This window comes from Schistocerca nitens, chromosome 8 (genome assembly GCF_023898315.1).
Source record: "Schistocerca nitens isolate TAMUIC-IGC-003100 chromosome 8, iqSchNite1.1, whole genome shotgun sequence".
Taxonomy (NCBI): Eukaryota; Metazoa; Arthropoda; class Insecta; order Orthoptera; family Acrididae; genus Schistocerca; species Schistocerca nitens.
The window spans coordinates 607,799,542-607,821,935 of NC_064621.1; the positions used below are offsets into that span (position 1 = coordinate 607,799,542).

The 22,394-nt window shown below is 43.6% G+C and overlaps 1 protein-coding gene across 1 annotated transcript in view; it reads left to right on the top strand.

Moving 5' to 3' along the window:
* Positions 1-21,881, top strand: part of LOC126199693 (homeobox protein CDX-1-like) — a 73,516-nt gene extending 51,635 nt beyond the window's left edge. Inside the window, exon 3 of the mRNA XM_049936620.1 lies at positions 21,639-21,881. Within this exon, the coding sequence (XP_049792577.1) occupies positions 21,639-21,881 (243 nt within the window). The remainder of the gene's footprint in view (positions 1-21,638) is intronic.
* The last annotated feature ends 513 nt before the right edge of the window (positions 21,882-22,394 follow it).

Below are 22,394 nucleotides of genomic sequence, written 5' to 3' on the forward strand. Positions count from 1 at the left end.
CACTGTGTCAGTAAAACTCACATTTTTACAGTAAATGAAGTTTCTAAAATGTTACTCTGTCATTGCTGTCTGAGAAAACTAATGCCCATAACTCTATCACGTACATCATTGCGGAATTCTTACTCAATACTAACTTCGTCTGTTAATAACAGATTTTTCAACAATATCTGAATAAAAATTTCACTATAATTATTTCTCTCCAAAAAGTTTTCCAAACAACTATTAGACGTCATAGGGTTGGCGAGTCGTTTTGTATAACCTCGTTAGTGAACTAACCAGTTAGAAAAATCATTAGGATGAAACAAGGACAGATAGCCATACGGGAGCGATGGCCAACAGCTGTTGTTCTCCAATTACATGCCTTACAGCACGACCGGTCACATGGTGGTGAGTCTTTCTCGCGAGTGACATGTTCATGCTTGCCTTGACTCTTTTATTTCAATGAAAAGTAAGTATTTTTCGTGATTTTAGATTTTAATACATCTTAATCTTCTATATAACATGTCAATACTTTTCCATCTTTCCATAAGCTAGACTGTGAGTAGTTACGGATGCTTACATTTCATGGCTGTAAAGGTCTATCTACCGTCATGTTATTTACTTTTCATTTTTGACGGGATATTTTTTTTTCTTTTCTTTCTGGTGTCAACTAAATACGTTCGTCTGCTGCAGTAAGGGGCAATGGACAACTCCCGAGTGCCTACGTGTGTACACGTCGGTGTTTACGTTTTACTGTTCATTCACAGATGCCCACGACAGTAGTGGGCGAACAGCAGACAACTTCGCCTTTTCCGAGGCGCTCACTTCTAAGCGCCAGGCCACAGCAACCTGCCAGAGTCGCTTATGTCGGTGCATTTCCCTCTTTGCACCTGTAATGCCGCTATAATGGTTCCCCATTACTCTCTGCTCCATTTTATACTTTCCTTTCTGCGTGATTTGTCCGTAACACCACCAAGACGCATTCATTGTGGAGTTAGGCTGTGGTCATAATGTTTTGGCGATATCAAGTTAATAAGAAAGTCCCAGAATTTTCACAGGTACATAAATTAAAAAAAGCTCTATGCAGTAAGCAGGACGCAGAGTGGAATTTTTTCAGATCTCAATCCGCGTCTCTATTCACCTCATTACAGTCAAGAGATGTCAGTTCGAACTTGTGTCTTACGAAGCCTGTATCTTTCTATTTTCTGAAGAATTTAACCTCAGATACGTCACTAACTGGCATTTAATTATAACAAATCGTACAAAAAACAACGATCTTTTGATTAATCTCTAATTCGGAACTGCCTTAAAATGGCATACTCAAGCTATAATACGAAAAGCACCACGTATGTATAGCCTTTAAGCAGCTATACGTCGTTTCCTGTCTTTTTTTTTTATAACAAGTCGTACCAGAAAGACGGTATACTCAATTTAACCCTTGCTTGCCAACGTTATCTGAGTGTCACTATATTGATTGATTGTTTGTCATGGTACTCCGTGGTATAAGGAGAATTTTGTCCACTTAATACTAATGAAACATGGCCATTTGATATGAGAATGGGCCCATTTGTATTTCATTTTAATGTGTCACACTTCCCATTTCCTGTCTGTACCCATCCATGAATGTCTGATTGCATGAAGTTTGAATGTTGTTGTTGTTGTTGTTGTTGTTGTTGTCTTCAGTCCTGAGACTGGTTTGATGCAGCTGTCCATGCTACTCTATCCTGTGCAAGCTTCTTCATCTCCCAGTACCTACTGCAACCTACATCCTTCTGAATCTACTTAGTGTATTCATCTCTTGGTCTCCCTCTACGATTTTTACCCTCCACGCTGCCCTCCAATACTAAATTAGTGATCCCTTGATGCCTCAGAACATGTCCTACCAACCGATCCCTTCTTCTGGTCAAGTTGTGCCACAAACTCCTCTTCTCCCCAATCCTATTCAGTACCTCCTCATTAGTTATGTGATCTACCCATCTAATCTTCAGCATTCTTCTGTAGCACCACATTTCGAAAGCTTCTATTCTCTTCTTGTCCAAACTATTTACCGTCCATGTTTCACTTCCATACATGGCTACACTCCATACAAATACTTTCAGAAATGACTTCCTGACACTTAAATCTATACTCGATGTTAACAAATTTCTCTTCTTCAGAAACGCTTTCCTTGCCATTGCCAGTCTACATTTTATGTCCTCTCTACTTCGACCATCATTGGTTATTTTACTCCCTAAATAGCAAAACTCCTTTACTACTTTAAGTGTCTCATTTCCTAATCTAATTCCCTCAGCATCACCCGACTTAATTTGACTACATTCCATTATCCTCGTTTTGCTTTTGTTGATGTTCATCTTATATCCTCGTTTCAAGACACTGTCCATTCCGTTCAACTGCTCTTCCAAGTCCTTTGCTGTCTCTGACAGAATTACAATGTCATCGGCGAACCTCAAAGTTTTTATTTCTTCTCCATGGATTTTAATACCTACTCCGAATTTTTCTTTTGTTTCCTTTACTGCTTGCTCAATATACAGATTGAATAACATCGGGGAGAGGCTACAACCCTGTCTTAATCCCTTCCCAACCACTGCTTCCCTTTCGTGTCCCTCGACTCATATAACTGCCATCTGGTTTCTGTACAAATTGTAAATAGCCTTTCGCTCCCTGTATTTTACCCCTGCCACCTTTAGAATTTGAAAGAGAGTATTCCAGTCAACATTGTCAAAAGCTTTCTCTAACTTGAATGTATGGGATATAGAAAGTTGAGAAACTAACCAAAGGTAGTTATAATGTGGTGGTCTTGCTAAAGCAAAACCTATGGGCAAAGCAAAACAAAGAGATTGCCTGAGGGTTTCGTAAAAGATCGACGGAATTGAGAGTTTGAGGGTCGCAGGTTGTCACACCCAGTAGGAGATGTTCCCCTCCCTATAATTCGAACAGAGAGACTTTGTCTCAGGAAGTGCGCCATTTTTTCGGCACTGTTAGACTGGCTGAGCTGAAGTGCAGACGTTCTTGTGGAGCTGTTGCGGGTATGGTGAGAAAAACGCATCAAAACGAGTTATGTCATCGTCGATAAGATTCGCAATCTGTCGTTTAGAGTCTATGTAGTCAAGGAAGTGTTATAAGACAGTTTAATTACGATTATTTTGATGATTCAGGTGATAGGAGTAATTGTGTTGGCCATCAGTTCCGCACTCTGCTTCGTGAATATTTGCGGGTGAAATTTGTTCAGTTGAGGGAACGTTTGATGAAGTTGCATTTTAACCGTAGTTTTTGTAGAATAAGTTTGATTTTCATACAGGTTTCTTTGAAACGAGGGTGTGAGCACATGTTCGCACCATTTTGCGGGAGTAGAGCTTAACGAGTAGAAATTCAATGTTTTGCATGTGTTTAGCCATGTTAAATGTTTGCTAATGGGAATAGAAAGCGACAAAAGTATTTTTATTTAGTTATTCTGCGAATTTTTGGTCGTTTCTTTGTGTCGTGTAGTGGAGGGATACGGCTCACCAACAGTGAGTGTAAAATCTGTTCTAAGACCCGTAAGGCATTAGAGTGTTGTAAATTGTACCAATGATTTATAAAAGTGATTTGGAGAAATTTGAGACCGCTTTTTGTGGGAATTTTCGTTCAGTTTCAACTTGTTTCTTTGTAAGTAAGATCTGACCATGTGGTTTAGCAACAGTTCATATAATATCTGAATCGAGAGTGATTCAAATGTTGCTTCTTGCAGTCCCATACAATGATTTTGGTATTTTTCGGGTAGATGTTTTTGTGAGTACCAGTGGATTCCCATGTGTTACCGCCACGTGTGTCTTATTTCCCCCACGCTGGTTCAAATAGTTTGTTTCAATATCCTTGCATGAATTAATGACCAATCAAACATACATCCAGAGACGTGACTTAGAATTCAAATTTCGTGTAGATGTTATTTGGTATAGCCAGGCTGCCCCTCTTTCTTTATGGGAACAATATCAGATATGAAAGGCGTACAAAATATAATTTGAGTGTGTACAGCAGCATAAGTCCCCTCAGGAATCTCTCCCCCCCTCCCCCCCCCCCCTCCCTGTATTTGCGTGAATGTTGTGTTAAATGCTGACATGCTGAACGGAATAGAAACTAACTCACATCCACTATCCCACAGCGTGACGGAAATTCTTTTGTATGTAAGAGAACAAAGGAAAATCTTAACTGTCTTCATTGTTTGGAGTCAAAACGCTAGATGTTATTGCCATACCAAGCCTCTTGTTGTATAAATCCCTTTTGAAAGTTGTTTCGAGAATAATTAAAGTAGATACTTATATAGAATCATGAAATTCTATCGATATAACAAAATTACCACTCCCTTTCCTCATTAAATGCGGATTGTTTTTCAACTCCACTGTAAAGAATAGTCTGAAAGATAAACTAAGAGATTGCTGAAGGAGTAGTCGAAGCATTAATGGAACAAAATCAATGAAAGTTTTAGTTATGGTCAAGAATAACCAAAAGGTTACCCTCCCTCCCCCATCTACTGAATGTTTTGGTTCGAGGTAATGTAAACGTTATCCGTTACATCCCTAATTAATTGAAGTTTTATGGACAGTGAAGAACCATTAAATACATAGATAATGTTGGGCAGTTTTGAACGAATGAAACCGATGTACTACGAACCACAACATCCAGTAAGAGGCTGATATGTGTCTAGCAAAGTGGAGAGAATAGCGAAGGAAATTAACACAAGTTGCATATGCACGAAGAAAGCGTAAACTGTGAGACAGTAGGAGAATTAATGAAATTCATGCACCGTAGTTCCATAAACACAACAAACGGCAACCGTGCGTTCTCATTAGGCCAGCCCTTTTAAACAGTACATAAAAAGTACTAAATAAGGACTTCATCCATAAAAGACATAACCCAGCATTGCGTCTGTGCCGTGAACGTTACGTTGCACTTCGATCGCCGCGTCTGTTTACAGGAGGCCAAAAACCTAGCGTTCCAGAGCTGCCCTTCACGCCGCTCTTCGTTGGATCTTGTTTCTCTCTTCTATTGATCAAAGATGCTAAGGCTCCGACGCTAATGAGCAATGCTCAAGAACTGGGCGACAAATTTTCTAGCAAGCCATCCCTTCAAATGCGAACATTTTGGTAAAGCTTTATCGTGAATGAAACACGTTTACTGTTACCAGTCACGACGAGTTCGGGGCGTTTAAGTCTACATTATCAAGTGGATGTGTGTGGCACACTACAATGTAATGTATCATGACAGAACTATCCCACATAGAGCACAGGATAGGAGACAGGGAAAGTATAAGAACTCCAACTCCAAAAAAGATAGATGCCGACTGTCCTGCATACTGTAGAACCATCAGACATTAAAGTCATGGTTGCAAAATACTGACGCGGATTATTTACAGAAGAATATGAGGAACTGGTAGTAGCCCACATCGGGGAAGATCAATTTGGGCTGAGGAGAAATGTAGGAACGCGCGAGGCGATATTGACCTTACGTATTATCTCTTAGAACAGAGGTTGAAAAAACGTAAACCTACGGAAAAGTGTTCTAAAATGACATAGTCTGGTAAAATGGCAACCCCGTGTTTCTTGCTACTGCCACCAGCGGCAGAACTTTATGACACGAGATTATGGTCTAGTACTGGCTGCACTTCTACGCCAAAATGACGAGGTCGTTTGTTTAAACGGCTGCGTGTTACGTGAAGAATACGTTTGGAACGGGGTTTAGAAGTAGCGACAGTTGTTCTTGTGTGACATACTACGCCTAGATTACTTGAGTAATAATTGTTTTAAAGCACAAGGTGCGTAAACACTTCTTTTGAAACTCCGGGTAAACTGACATCCGATGGATGGAGGTAAAATGACGCAACTATGCCATTTTACCGCTAACTCAGTTTATGATTCCTATCTTTCTATTCGTTTCTGGTTATGGTCATACAACATGTAGTTCATTAATACTACTATTGTTATTATTATTATGATTATTATTTCAGTAACAATGGTTGAAATTTATAACAGAAGCAGTGATCGCCAGTCATGGGATTCAGAGAGCATGCAGAAGGCTATTGATGTTGTTAACAAGCAAATGGGCTGGCAGCATGCCTAAAAATGTTCGCTGTTCCTCAAGCTACTTTAAGAAGAACACGGCAAAAATAAGCAAGCTGTAGGAGCTAACAAAGGCATAGGTCGATTCCAGAAAATGTTTCCAACAGAGCTAGAAACTGCACTAGTACAGCATATTAAAGACCTCTATTCCAGGCTATTTGGACTTAACATTGAACGATGTAAGGAAACTGGCATTTGAGTTAGCCAAGAGGAATGAAATTGACAATTGATTCAGCAAGGAGACGTTGATGGCAGTTAAATGCCTACTTAATTTAAACAAACAAACAATTAGCATTAATAGGCTACCTACAACTGTTTTTAATACATCAAACTGATATTTATATTTTAAAGTATTTACAATAAATTTATTTAAACATATGATGATTTCAGGAAAAGAATGGTTGAACGGATTCAGAAAGAGAAATCCAAGTATTTCACTAAGGCAGCCAGAACCGATATCTGCTGCTACAGCCCGAGTCTTTAACAAGATACAAGTCAAAGCAGTTTTTGAATGAGATAGTGCAAACTCATCGTATTCAGCCAACAAAAATTTGGAGTGCAGATGAGTCTGCGTTTTCAAGTGTGTAGAGACCTCCTAAAATACTTGCAGCATGAGGAAAGAAGAAAGTAGGAGCAATAACTAGTGCAGAACAAGTGCTGTATGAGCTCTTCTGCAAATTTTATTCCACTTGTTCTCATTCTTGAAATAAAAAGAGCAAAAGCTGTACTTTTTGATAATGCTCCAATTGGCACATTAGGACTGGTTAATGAATCGGGTTGGATGACTCGACACTTTTTCCTACGATGGCAGAAGCATTTTAAGGAATATGCTAATCCTACCAACGAGAATAAGGTCATTCTTTTATTGCCACTCAACACACAAATATCATGATGCACTGATTTATGCCAAAGACAATGATGTCATAATGTTGTCATTTCCATTAGATTGTACACACTGTCTTCAGCCACTGGATGTGGCATTTTTTGGTCTCCTTAAAACAGTTATAACCAAGAGGTTTCTAGTTTGTTGAGAAACCATCCTGGGAGAGCTGGGGGACAATTTCAGGTGGCAAGTTTATACTTAGCAGTATATGGAAAAGCCGCCACTACTCACTATGCAACCAGCGGTTTTGCAAATACCGTAATCTGGTCATTCAACCACAGTACTTTCCCAGATAATCTTTTTTGTCCATCGGTTTTAACCGAGAGATCGCTCTTGGAAAAAGAAATTACTGGAAATGAAACTGTAGGCCTAATTACTAAAGCGAACCTACAAGCAGAAAACTGTGCTGTTTTAGAACTGCCTCAAATTTCATCAGCTGGCCTATATCACATTCTGATACTGCAACATCTCCTTGATCAGGACCTTCATTTAATAGGTCAATTTCTTTTCGAGAAACTTTACTGAGAAAAATTTAGAGAAACCACATTTGAAGCTGACTGCCGAACGATTCTACTGCCGCCATCATACATTGCCCGTAAGGACCACGAAGATAATATACGAGAAATTAGTGCTCAAACGAAGGCATATAGACAGTCGTTTTTCCTTGGCTCTTTTGCGAGTGGAACAGGAAAGGAAATTACTAGTAGTGGTACAAGATACCATCCACCACGCGCCGTACGTGGCTCGCGGAGTATCTATGTAGATGAAGACATATCTCCATCTCCTTCTGGATCTCAAGCTAGGCTTGTTTCCAACTAACGGAAACTGAGTTCATAAGTTCTGACCAGCAGTCCACCTGTTTCAGAAGTAAAAGCCAAATTCAATCTTGAAAAGAATGTTGGGGTGCAGGCGTGCCGCCAAGTAGACTGCGAAGGAACTTTGTTTAGATTTGCGTATTGGACGTGATGAAGCTATGGACTTTTGTAACGATGGTGATGATGTTCCTTGTCTATATTGTAATAACTTATTTAGTCACTCTGCAGCAAATGAGACACGGTTCAGGTGTGCAAAGTGTTAAGTGTGGGATCACAGTGAATGTGCTGGGGTTTCCCATAGGGCAAAGATGTTTACATGTGACATTTGCAAGTAAATGTGGAAATCTATAGAAGATATAAGTGTGTGTCATTTTATCCAACGATTGCCATGACAGGGGATTAAATAAACTTTCTGACAGTACGTTGCAATAATGATATGAGATGCGATAATTTGTTTTCGTGAATCACTGTGTCACTATGTAGTTAATGGTTCTTAATGTTAATTTGCAAAAATTAAAGTTTATAATTCGAAAAATATGCCTGCAGTAGAGTTTCTTTCCTTATGGTATGTCATTTTAGGACACCTTCCCCAACATTTATATAATATTAATATTTGAGAGTGTTGGCTGAACGATACACTTTGAAATTTTAGCGGTAGCACGGATGAAACAGAGAGAGCGAAAGGTCAATAATAACTTGTACGGAAACCAGGACTGAACGACGGGAAGGGGAAGCTGTAACTAAGAAGGGAGCGAGAGAAGGCCGTAGCCTATTCCCCATGTTATTCTATCTGTACATTGAGCAAGCAGTAAAGGAAACCATAGAAAAATTTGGAGGAGGAATTAAAGTTCAGGGAGAAGAATGAGGTTTGCTGATGACGTAATTCTGTCAGAGACGACAGCGGATTTGGAAGCGCAGCTGACTAGAATGCATAGCGTCTTGAAAAGAACTTACAGCATGAATGCCAGCAAAAGCAGTGGTCGAATTAAGTCAGGTGATGCTGAGGGGATTACGGTAGGAAAATAGACAGTAAAAGTACTCGACGAATTTTGATGTTTGGGTAGCAAAATAACTGGTGATGGGAGAACAGAGCGAATATAAAATGCAGATTGGCAATAGCAAGAAAAGTATTTATGAAAAAGAGAAATTTATTAATATCGAATATGGATTTAAATCTTAGGAATACTTTTCTGAAGGTACTTGTCTGGAGAGTAGCCTTGTACGGAAGTGAAATGAGGACTATAAGCAGTTCAGACAAGAAGAGAGCAGAGGTTTTTAAAATGAGTTGCTACGAAAGAATGCTGTAGGTTAGATGGGTAGATCGAATAACTAACGACCTGGTGCTAAATCGACCCTAGGGAAAATAAATTTGTGGTACAATTTGACTAGAAGAAGGAATCGATTAATACACAACTGGCCATAAAATTGCTACACCACGAAGATGACGTGCTACAGACGCGAAATTTAACCGACAGGAAGAAGATGCTGTGATATGCAAATGATTAGCTTTTCAGAGCATTCACACGAGGTTGGCGCCGGTGGCGACACCTACAACGTGCTGACATGAGGAAAGTTTCCAAACGCTTCGTCATACACAAACAACAGTTGATCGGCGTTGCTGGTGAAACGTTGTGATGCCTCGTGTAAGGAGGAGAAATGCGTACCATCACGTTTCCGACTTTGATAAAGGTCGGATTGTTTGTGATTTATCGTATCGCGACATTGCTGCTCGCGTTGGTCGAGATCCAATGACTGTTAGCAGAATATGGAATCGGTGGGTTCAGGAGGGTAATACGGAACGCCGTGCTGGATCCCACCGGCCTCGTATCACTAGCAGTCGATATGACAGGCATCTTATCCGCACGGCTGTTACGGATCGTGCAGCCACGTCTCGATCCCTGAGTCAACAGATGGGGACGTTTGCAAGACGACAACCATCTGCACCAACAGTTCGACGACGTTTGCAGCAACAGGGACTATCAGCTCGGAGACCATGGCTGCGGTTACCCTTGACCCTGCATCACAGACAGGAGCGACTGCGATGGTGTACTGATCGACGAACCAGGGTGGACGAATGGCAAAACGTCATTTTTCGGATGAATCCAGGTTATGTTTACAGCACCACGATGGTCGCATCCATGTTTGGCGACATCGCGGTGAACGCACATTGGAAGCTGCATCACAGACAGGAGCGACTGCGATGGTGTGCTCAACGACAAACCTGGGTGCACGAATGGCAAAACGTCATTTTTTCGGATGAATCCAGGTTATGTTTACAGCACCACGATGGTCGCATCCATGTTTGGCGACATCGCGGTGAACGCACATTGGAAGCGTGTATACGTCTTCGCCATACTGGCGTATCACCTGGCGTGATGGTATGGGGTGCCATTGGTTACACGTCTCGGTCACCTCTTGTTCGCATTGACGGCACTTTGAACAGTGGAAGTCACATTTCAGATGTGTTACGACCCGTGGCTGTACCCATCATTCGATCCCTGTGAAACCCTACATTTCAGCAGGATAATGCACGACCGCATGTTGCAGGTCCTGTACGGGCCTTTCTGGATACAGAAAATGTTCGAGTGTTGCCCTGGCCAGCACTTTCTCCAGATCTCTCACCAATTGCAAACGTCTGGTCAATGGTGGCCGAGCAACTGGCTCGACACAATACGCCAGTCACTACTCTTGATGAACTGTGGTATCGAGTTAAAGCTGCATGGGCAGGTGTACCTGTACACGCCATCCACGCTCTGACTCAATGCCCAGGCGTATCAAGGCCATTGTTACGGCGAGAGGTGGTTGTTCTGAGTACTGATTTCTAAGGATCTATGCACCCAAATTTCGTGAAAATGTAATCAGATGTCAGTTCTAGTATAGTATATTTGTCCAATGAATACCCGTTTATCATGCGCATTTCTTCTTGGTGTAGCAATTTTAATGGCCAGTAGTATAGTACACAAATACAGTAAACAGGTTCAGTTAGATGCAGGTTGCAGTACTTATGTGGAGATGAAGACGCTGGCATAGCATAGACTAGCGTAGAGAGCCGCCTGAAACCCGTCTTCGGACTGAAGGGCGCACCTGCAGCACACTGTGTTATAATACTCGTACAACTGTGGTATTGTCTCCTGTGGTCTTAGACTCCTTTTACTGTCATGTTAAATCACATACACCATCGCACTTTGTAAACACTGAAAGGAACAAAGATGATGTGTGGAATCTAAGACACAACACAATCCTGCGTGTCATCTTAGGACACACAAATTCGTCTGATGATAGAAGTTAGCCCGCCGAAACGGGTCGTGAACATGAATAAGTTATGAACAGTAAAAGCAAACTTGTTTCATTTGATTAGCCACTTCTTTCGTGAATGAAGTACATTTCATTACTATTCTTCCAACGACTCGCAGCCTGGCATCGCCTTTTTCTAAAACTTGCTTTGTGGTCATTCCACATTAGGTCGCTGAGGGCGGTTGCTCAGGTATTTTACGGTTGTTTCCTTTTCCAGTGATGTAGTGCCAGTGGTATAACCGAACAGCATTGGATTTCTACACCTATTTATATGCAATAAATTACATATGTTGACAATTGGGATGGAGTGCACCAACATTCGCTAACATTTATTGGTGACCACTGTCATAACAAAAAAAGACACAAGTTGCAGTTAAACAGTATTTAATTGTGTATGTCATACCTTTAGATAAGAACAAATGCTATTGAGTTTTGCAGTTGAGCGTTTATTTTGTTTCCAACCAAACATGGTTCAAAATGGTTCAAATGGCTCTGAGCACTATGGGACTCAACTGCTGAGGTCATTAGTCCCCTAGAACTTAGAACTAGTTAAACCTAACTAACCTAAGGACATCACAAACATCCATGCCCAAGGCAGGATTCGAACCTGCGACCGTAGCGGTCTTGCGGTTCCAGACTGCAGCGCCTTTAACCGCACGGCCACTTCGGCCGGCCATACCAAACATGTTTCATATGTTACACGTCAGGTATCATGAATGATTTATAAATAAAATTATTTAACCTTATGTCTTTTATTAGAATACATCTAAATGTGCTGTCAAGAAACATTAAAGATCTCCTTACAAAGTATGTATAAATCTGCTTCTGTTGATAGTCAACTGGTGATGCCTAATATGAGTAGGTAAAACATGTTTGGTTAAATACAAAATAAACATTGTGTTGCAAGAGATGGATAGCATTTGTCTCTATCTGCATGATGAACATAACTGAAGTATCTACTAGGAAGAATGGTTGCAGACATGCATGCACAGTAGCCAGCTGCGGATGCTGACGTCACAACCTAGTCCTGCCACCGACATAAATTGTGTCGCCACTTCGTTGTTGAGTGAATGCAAGATGTGGTTAGACTTGAAGGGCGAACTATTTAATCTTCTTCAGAAGCAGAAGTTGAAGCCTGAGACTGTTCCAGCTGTATGTGACCCATCCTCCAGAGCTGATTTAGGGATCGTGATGACTGGGTGTCGTGTGATGTCCTTACGTTGGTTAGGTTTAGGTAGTTCTACGTTCTAGGGGACTGATGACCATAGATGTTAAGTCCCATAGTGCTCAGAGCCATTTTAACCATTTGATTTAGGGAGCAGTAATGAACATAGTAATGAGAGAAAAATTCGGACACAGAAGTGAATTTACGTAAACAAGCAGAAGAGACTTTAGACGTAAATATATTAGTAACTAATGAACAAAAGCCTGGTGAAGAAAACAAACAAAAAAATAATGATGTTGTTGCGACACCGCTCGTTTGTGCCAGCAATTAGAAATTACGACAAAAGAAATAACAGAACTTGGGCAAAAGAATTCAGATTTACAGGATCGCATCTCTAAGTAAAATGCCAATTTACTTAAAATAAAACATTTGCAAAAATTGGTTGAGTATTGGCATTAACAAGTTGCTATGAGATAACAATATAATAAGTCATCTGAAGATATTGCAATTACTGCATCTTTACATTGCGTACCTCATAAGGCGTTATGTTTTTAAATAAAGTCAAACTTATTTGTTTATTTAAGTAATAAATAAGGTAACTGTATTAATACAGCATAAAATGAAATATCCCTATTGTATTCGCAGTTGTGTATGAGTTAGACATATGGTTCATATGGCTCTGAGCACTATGGGACTCAACGTCTGAGGTCATCAGTCCCCTAGAATTTAGAACTACTCAAACCTAACTAACCTAAGGACGTCACACACATCCATGCCCGAGGCAAAATTCGAATCTGCGACCGCAGCAGCCGCGCGGTTCCGGACTGATGCGCCTAGAACCGCTCGGCCACCGCGGCCGGAAATTAGAAATATGCCTGGGGTTGCTATGCACAGCGTGATTCCGTGATGATGATACAAATTGTTAGGGTTGATGAAGAAGGGTAAATGTTTGAATTTGAGGTATGGGATCCTAGTCTGGACAAGACCGAGTCGGAAGGTGCAAACAATAACCTACTCAAGTTCCGCCTTAGCGTCGCGCAGCGCCAGAACTAAGGCCCCAACTTCGAACCCTGATCATGATGTACAGAATTCCCGCTAATAACTCCACAATACCCTCATATAATTTGCCCTGTTAATGGACTGGTAACGGTGCATGTAAAATGGTGCCAGAGAGACCGTAAATCCTAAGTCTGCGGCACAGTAATAATGAATTACGTTTACCTGTCCAAGTTTCACAGTCTGCTACATTTAAAACAGTTGTTCAAAATAGTGTCCTCCAGTGTCAATGCAAGCATAGCATCGTCACACAAAGATCTGTCGTACCCGTTCTAATATCCCCGGTGACGTTTGATCAGTGGCCCAAGCAGTGAGAATTAGTCGCAGAAAAACTTCTTTAGTCTCGACAGGCGTCTCATACACAAGACTCTTCACATGGCCCCAAAAGAAGAAATCAGGTGGAGTGAAATCTGGTGGACGTTCTGTCCACGAAAAAGAACCTCATCTGCCTATCCACTTTACAGGGATTGTCAGATCCAGGTATTCACGAACCCTCAGTCCAAGTGAAGTAGGGCTCCATTGCGTTGGAACCACATTTGTTGACGAATAACAAGTGGGATATGTTCCAAGAACCTGGGGATGATGTCTCTGAACAAACACTGTATACACTGATGCGTTTCAGTGGGGAGGAAGGAGAAGGAATGAGCCCAGTACGTAATCACTGACTATGCCTGCTCACACATTGACTGTAATCTGTGTTCATGGCTCTTCACAGCTGCAGCGCGGGGATTTTGATCGGCCCAGACATGACTGACTATTTAGCACTCCGTTTCTAGTGAAACATTCTTCACCCTTGAAAAGTAGGAAAGTGAGGATCGAATCTAAGCAGTGCAAGAACACGACACGAAGTCTGAAGTCAGCAGGAGTCAAGGCCTGCACTTTCTATGGATGTTAGGGGCGTAGCCGCATTTCCCATTATTCTCGCCATAGAGTACTCTGTGCAACATTTATTTCACGTGCAACTGATCGAGTGTTGATTGTGTGCGCCTCGTCCACGTGAGCAAGCACTGCGTGTTCTGAGCCGGCAGTCCATGTATTTCATCCTCCTCAATCACTGTACTGTACAATTGCACTGTTTCACTTAATCGCTGGACAGTCTTGGAAGCATAGTGTGAACCGGATGCCTTCTACGTGGATATTTGGCCCTGTACAACCATTCCGCTTCTCTGCTGCTTCAATCTGCTTGCCTATACATGAAAATCAAGTCCGCAAGTTCCGTCGAACTCCATTTGGTTAGGGCTAGTCGACGTTAGTACTTCAACTTGTAGATACAGACTGCAGTCTACTACAGAACAGACATTTTACACCAAGATTACTCATGCCAGTACACAGAGCCACATTTGCATTGGATTACCTGAGCTTGTAGCTGTGCTGGTCGGGGTTGTCTACTGACAATCTTAGCAGCAGCAACAACAGTACCGGTACATGTATTCGACAGCCAGAGCTATCAGGACGTTTTTTGCTTATAACTTTCGACTCGGTCGTTTCCGGACTAGGATCTGTTATCTCAAATGAAATCTACATTTCTCCCTCATCCCTGAATGTTTGCGACATCATCAGGGGTCACCCTGTATAAGCTTCCGTGCGTTGTGGTGAGGTGAGAGGGTCACCTGTGAGGTCACCGATCACAGTAGCCACCGTGTTTTCCGGTGACTGGCGCACACCGCAGCGACGTCATTCGGACTTTCACCCGCTGTCGTAAGACACACAAGTTTGAAAATCTGTCTCGCACCAGTCGTCCGTAGACGAAACGCCGGCTGATGAGTGCAACCTGAACATTGTGCGACTTAGGTGCCCTGAGGAGGATCTGGCAGAGCTGCAAGCTCCCTCTGTAGAGGCATCTGGGGTAGTCCAGCTGTGGCGATACAGACAGAACGCACTCGTCTCCAAACCACCAATTTGGCCGTCTAGGCGGCCATTACGAGCAACAGCCAAGGCCCCAGCACAGTTGGGCGGGAAGACCTGGGATTGAATGTGGATCAGCCTCTTCACCTTTCACCGATGGGTGGAGAACTTCTGTGACGATGGATAACTATTCGGAAGGGTCATGTTTTGGGCCGCCTTCACGTACGGATGTCGAGTGCATCGCTGTCGAGGGTAATCTGGGAGCTGTGGAGTATCCCGGCAGGACCTTCCAACGCTGTTTCCTGTCCCACTGCCAACATTTTGGCGATCAATTCGAGACAGCAGCGCCCGACAAGACCGCACCCACAATGCGAACACCTTCCTACAGATGCAGAAACCAGAAAGGAGTGGCCCGCGGCGCCTGCCTACACGAATGCGACTGGGCGCGCCTGGAAACAAATTGCGTTGTGTGCGTGTGGGCGGGGGGGGGGGGGGGGGGCGTCCTCCTCCTACGCTAGATGGCCTCAGGACAGCTCACGGGACAGGCTGTGAATATTCACAAACAGAATTTTCTAAATAACACAAGGGGCAACTCGCGTTTTGCGATAATAGAACGAATTGCAAGCAGTTGTACGACCTCCCACTTAACATATGGCTTTTGGAGGACAGCAAACTGATTATAGTTTTTTGTCCGTAGAGCCTGCAGCATCGAGTAATTCGAAATACGACCTTTTTTTTTAAAAAAAATAAGAAATCAATTCCAGTAGCTGTAATGTAATCTTTATTGGGTCCGCCCCTCGTGGTCTCGCGGTAGCGTTCTCGCTTCCCGTGCACGGGGTCCCGGGTTCGATTCCCGGCGGGGTCAGGAATTTTTCCTGCCTCGAGATGACTGGGTGTTGTGTCATCATCATCATTCATCCCCATTACGGTCGGAGGAAGGCAACGGCAAACCACCTCCAATAGGACCTTGCCTAGTAAGGCGGTGCGGGTCTCCCGCAGCGTTCCCCTACGCTCTGTAAAGAAGCATGGGACTTCATTTCCATTTTTTTCCAATCTTTATTGGATTGTATATAGAGGTTTCTGCACGCAAAGGTTGCCTGTTTCGGCTTGCAAAGCCATTTTCAAGTGCACCTGCGGGTGTTGTGAACAATGAATGTAATTTACGTCTCACTTATGATCAACAACTGATTTTTATAGATTAAATTTTTGTTGACGTCTAGGTGGAGTTGACGGCCATGTGGAATCCGGGGTGAGCTGTTTGTTATGAAATAATATTATTATAATCACGCAGTTTTCTTTAATGTAAAATGTTTCGTGGTAACTGCTTCACAGCTATTTAACATTTGGTATCCTTAGATGCTGTATGTTTACAAATTTTTCGCCTTTGGGAGTCGCGGATGATGTCTTTGTTTCATAGATTTTAATGGTTAAGATTTTTTGTGTATGTATTATCTGTGATTTTATACGTCCATCCTTTCCCGTGGTTGAAAATTTCAATAAAATTTTGGGCTTCTGTTTCATGTCAGTTTGTTCATTAAGTAAGCCGATCACGAAATTCTCGTTTGTATGTATATCTCTAATTCTTCCAATACATTCATAATACGCCCCTTAGATATTTTGTGTAAAATTTGCACAGTGTTTTCAACTTGTTCTGCTTTGTGGTTTTCATTTTTAAGATGTAGGCGGTTAGTTGATTGATTGCTTTCACCTGCTCTCGTATATTCTTTGAATCTAATGTTGTTTCCTCCTGCTTGGCTGCTGTAGAATTTCGCACAATTTTCATAATAAATTTTGTTAACTCCGGGGCTCGAAACTTCTGAGATTTTGGCTTTCCCGGATCGAATTCGTATTTTCAGATTACTGGTCGTGGAAATGCTAACTTTACAATTATCTTATGTAAAACTTCGTTCATTTTATTCGTTAAGTGGCCAGATAATTTGATGGCACGTATGTTATTTTTGTTTTAGTAGTAGGTTCTTTTTTCAGTGTTATATCCTTACGTGTGGTTTGTATTTTAAGTTTTGTCTGTTGGTTAAACATCTAAGCTCTACATTATTTAAATTTAATGAAGCCCTGTGTCTGTCTTCTCACTGGTTTGAAACCGTAACCGATAATTCTCTTTCGGTAAATGCTGAGGAGACGTGAACGGAAATCATGTAAGATATACTTTTTAATTGTTTGGTGACTTTATCACTTGCTTTTTAATCGTGTATTGTCGCTTGTCGGGAGCATTTTTTCCTCAAAAATATTTGTCATTGTTCATTTTCTTTGAATATCTGTAATAAATATATTTTTAGAATATGAATTATCCTTGCAGAAACGGTAATTCATTGAATGTATCTCGAGGAACATTTTTTATTCAGTCATGTGATCTTCTTTTCTCTCATTACCACGCCACCGAGCGTTTCGGAATTTTGATCCAGACGCAAAATCAGTTATTAATTAAACGCCTTTTCACAAACATTGCCGAAAAATTAAACTGAAGGCTATTTGTCGGCACTAGATAAAGAGCAGATATCGAGTTACGTGTTAACTGTATCTGAAAAACATAATCTACAGCAATATATTAATTAGTTTTTACCGATGTGGAAGCTTTTTTTCACTTAGTGGAATGAATGAATAAATCAAACGAAACGCAAAACTAGAAGCAAACGAGTATAAATTTTTCAAACAACCGACTGAATAGAGTCAGTTCATTCATTTGTACAGCGGTAGGCACTTTCTTGTAGAAAGGGAGCTCTTATTCCGCTCTGCAGTATCACAACACTCTGTAAAATGTTATCACTTATTAACATTCTCCTGACAATTTTATTAATACTCCACTTTCAGTTACACGATAATAAACGGCATCGTAAAACAATATTTACGTAACAATAACTAATGTATCTGTGACTTTATCTTTAAAAAGGTTTATCAAGCACCATGATTAGTTAACGTTTTGTACAAGCCAAAACACGAAAAATAATGTTAAAGTAGCACAATTACAAAAACCACTGAAGCTCTATGTAACAAGACATAAAAAACTTTTTAAGTGATAGAGAACCGTCACCACAGGAGAAGGTACCGTCCGACATACAGGGTGGTTATAACTGAACTTTCACTAGTTGGTAGGGTCCCCATGAAAAACTTCGTGGAAACATTTGTAAGGACGTACAAAAGAGAAAAAACGGATAAACCATTGAAAGAATTACGTCTTAATGTCCACATGAGAAGGTAAAATTTGTTAATTGCGTAACACGTTTGCGTTCTAGGTTACAAACGTTGCTCAGTGTGACGCCCATCTGCATCCGTAACATTCAGGAACGCCACTACAGATACCATTTCTCAGTCGTTCGCAGAATGCTGCACCGTGGAATGTTCAGCTGTCGTGACACAGCTCGTGCGCTGCCTGAAGATGGGACATTGCGTCCACCATTCTCAACCGTGGAAACTAACTTCCTCAACATTTTTTGGCGCAATTGGCCGTCGGCCTCTCCTAGAAGCAGTTCCCAACTCGCCAGTTGATTCGAACTTCCGAATCCTGTTCTTCAGCGCCGCTGCGGAATGAGAACCTCTGCATACTCTTTTACTGCATCGATACTCGCCAAGAGCAGCTGCGTACTGCTGTTGTTTCGATGAAACAACTTTACGAGTAAAGCCCTGCTCAAGTCGTGCTGATTCGCGTTAACTGCAGCTGTAATGCACGCTGATTTATGTTTCAATCCTACGTCGCCGAACGGCCAGTCTTGACAGTAGCAGTAGTAAACTGCAGCACACAGTCTGAACATACGGTAAGTAGTTTCCGTGTACATTGGCTCAAATAGCGAACGTGTGATTATAAGCACCCTGTACGTGAAGGCATCGTGTCTTTCTGTACACTGATGAGCCGCTATGGCTGGCGCTACATATGGGGAAATGCTACATAAAGGGCAGTCCGTCATGGCCCAACGACGAGCACTTCGCAAACGGCGGAGCTCATCGGCTGTTCGCGTGCTGCTCTACGCAAAGTGGTTGAAAGACGGCGCAACCACTGTTAGGCGACTAGATGTTGGTCGTCCTCTCCTTATCACACAACTTTATCAACTGAAGAGATAAAGTCTTGACGTTGATATTACATCAGAATATTTTATGATCTGAAGATGACAGTGAAATAAAGTAAAAACTACACTGAAAAAACTAAACCTCACCCAAGCAGGCCATGAAGGACCAACGGTACCGACCGGACGCCGTGTCATTCTCAGCCCACAGCCTTCACTGGATGCGGATATGGAGGGGCATGTGGTCAACACATCGCTCTCCCGGCCGTATGTCAGTTTACGAGACCGGAGCCGCTACTTCTCAATCAAGTAGCTCCTCAGTTTGCCTCACAAGGGCTGAGTGCATCCCGGTTGCCAGTGGTCATCCATCCGAGTGCTAGCCCAGCCCAGCAGCACTTAGTTTCGCTGATCTGACGGGAAACGTCGTTACCACTGCTTTAAGGCCGTTGGCCTGTAAAATGAAGTGAGGTCGGAGGCTCGCAGGATAGGCGGCTGCCTGCGGCTTATCTGACGACAAAGTACGTTGCTGTTGAAGACACGAGTGTTTCCGAACACAACGTTCAGCGCACCTTACAGAACACGGGTCCCCGCAGCAGAATACCACTACATATTCTCATTTTGGCCCAAAGTCAGTTACTATTGCAGTGGGAACGGGATCGTCGAGATTGGACCGTGGGTCAACGGAAACGTGTCGGCTGGTCGGACGATCAGGACTCCTGTTACACCAGGTTGGTTATCGCGTTCGTATATACTGCAAGGCGAACGGCTGCTGAAAACGTGCACCACGCTACGGGTGCACGCCATTCGGGCAGGTATTATACTACGGGGCACATTCGGCTGGATTTGCACGGGAGCTGTGGTTTTAGTACAAAGCACGTGAACATTATTGTGGACTACCTGCATCCCGTCACGGTTCCTTTCTTTCGCACGGAGGATGGCAACCACCAGTGGAATACCTGTCCTTGTCACAAGGCTAGGAAACGTGCCGCGGTGGAATGAGGAACACAGCAGTGAACCCACGTTGCCGTCGTGGCCACGTTCGCCCGGTCTGAAGCACCAATTCAACACATCTGGGATGCTAGCGGACGCCGGCTCCGCGCCCACGAATTACCGGTTCGTATTTTGTGGGAAAAGAGTGACCTGCGCGAAAACTTCTGGTGCCACATAGTCTGGAAACGTACCGAGGACTTTTCGCACCATTGCCCGCAAATTTATTGTTGTGGGCCAACACGCTACTGCGCGGGTTGCAGTACCTGAGAGCACTCTACAACCCAATGTCAACATGTTCACTGACACCGTACTGGGATCCGTGTGTGAACGCGGGCCAGATTTAAATGTATGCAGTTATTGTTACCGTCGATTGTTATTGCATGTACGTCCTGAGCATCTACTACTGTTCAGTTCAAATGGTTCAAATGGCTGTGAGCACTATGGGACTTAACTGCTATCGTCATCAGTCCCCTAGAACTTAGAACTACTTAAACCTGACTAACCTAAGGACATCACACACATCCATGCCCGAGGCAGGATTCGAACCTGCGAAACGTAGCGGTCACGCGGTTCCTGCGCCTAGAACCGCACGGCCACTCCGACCGGCTACTGTTCAGTTCCTGAAAAACAAATTTTAAAAAAATGCCATTGGAATGAACCGGAGCTGCGTGTTAATGATGGAACATTTTTCCATCACACGTTATAATAAAAAATAAGGAGACAATAATCTGCCCATTGTATTCATAATTATCTCAGGGTTGCTTTTCTTACGGTTCAATTGAAGATCTGAGACATACAGTACATCGACAGGCGTATATTTATGACAGTGGTTTAGCGCGCATCGCTACCGCGCAACGACATGTCAGCACAGGGGCAATGCATACTGTCCGTGCGTGGCAGCACAGGGGTGGTGGAGCGTCCCATGCCAGGATGGTCTAGGACTCTCCCTCCCCTACTGTGCCCTACCTCTCATTCGCGGATTCTTCATAGCACCGAGGGGATTATTTATTTATTTGAGACCAACTATTAATGCTGCTCTGTAGCGACCCCTTTTCCCAAACTAGAGGACACATGCACTCGCCAAGAAAGTTCCTCTTAAAAACATTCCTTAATAATCATATCGAGATACGCTCAGTTTCTCCGATACCTGAAACGCGTGGCGATTCTCATCGATTGATCGGTTTGTAAGTTCTTCTGCGAAACGCCCTCTCTGTGCTGGTCTGTATCCCCGCAGCGAAAACACAAGGCAGGTATCTTCCGGCGTCTTCCACAGTTCCTGTAGCTCTGGGCGAAAAGAGGGCTCCCCTGACTAATACGCTGTAGTCGAAATTTGACACACTCGTTTCAGTGGGTGGACGGCCTCGTTCTTTGAAGGTCGTGTCCCCTGTTGAGCCCCAGCCTCCCACACAGTTTTCTCGATTACTGTTCACTTCTTATTCTTTAATCGTACGATACCGGAGGATCGGACGCAGAAATAGCGTGTGCGTTTGACGCCTGTTGCAGGTGAAGATCTGGTTCCAGAACCGGCGCGCCAAGGAGCGCAAGCAGGTGAAGAAGCGCGAGGAGCTGCTGCACAAGGAGAAGATGGAGGCGGTGCAGCAGCTGCACGCGGCGCAGCAGCAGCCGCCCCCGCAGCCGCCCCCGCAGCAGCCGCCGCCGCAGCAGCAGCAGCCGGTGCAGGTGCAGGTGCAGGTGCCGCCCCCGCACTGCCACGCGCACGCCCACGCGCTGGCGCCCGTCATGTGACAGCCGCCTCCCTGGGCGGCGCCGGCCACCGCCGCCCCCTCCGCCTCCGCCGCCGCCGCCGACGCGGCCGTCCTGTGACGCGAGGCCGCCGCCCCCAGCGACGAGGACGCGGCAGCTCGGCTCGGCGACGTCGACCACCCCAGCTGGGCACCGCCACTGCTCCCTCGGCTGCTCTAGTGGATAGCCGGGCGCCTCTCCAGCTGGGACAGTGTGTGATCGGCCACGACGCGAGATCAGCTGACGCGGAGACTACGGTAGACCTGCTGCCGGCCTGCCACCTGACCCACCACTGGCGAGTCACACAGCAACTGTGACACAGAACACAAGTGACTCCTCTGCTGAGTCCGGTTTGTCTCGTTCGTCCATTAATTTTGGACCCGTTGACGGCACCACTACCTGTCCCGGGAACTGCCCGCATGCCCAGTGGATCGGGCAGCAGAAGCTTTGCGACTGTCTCTTAGTGGCTGTCCTAGAACACCGGACGTAGCCTCCAGATTCTCCAGCAGACTGGCC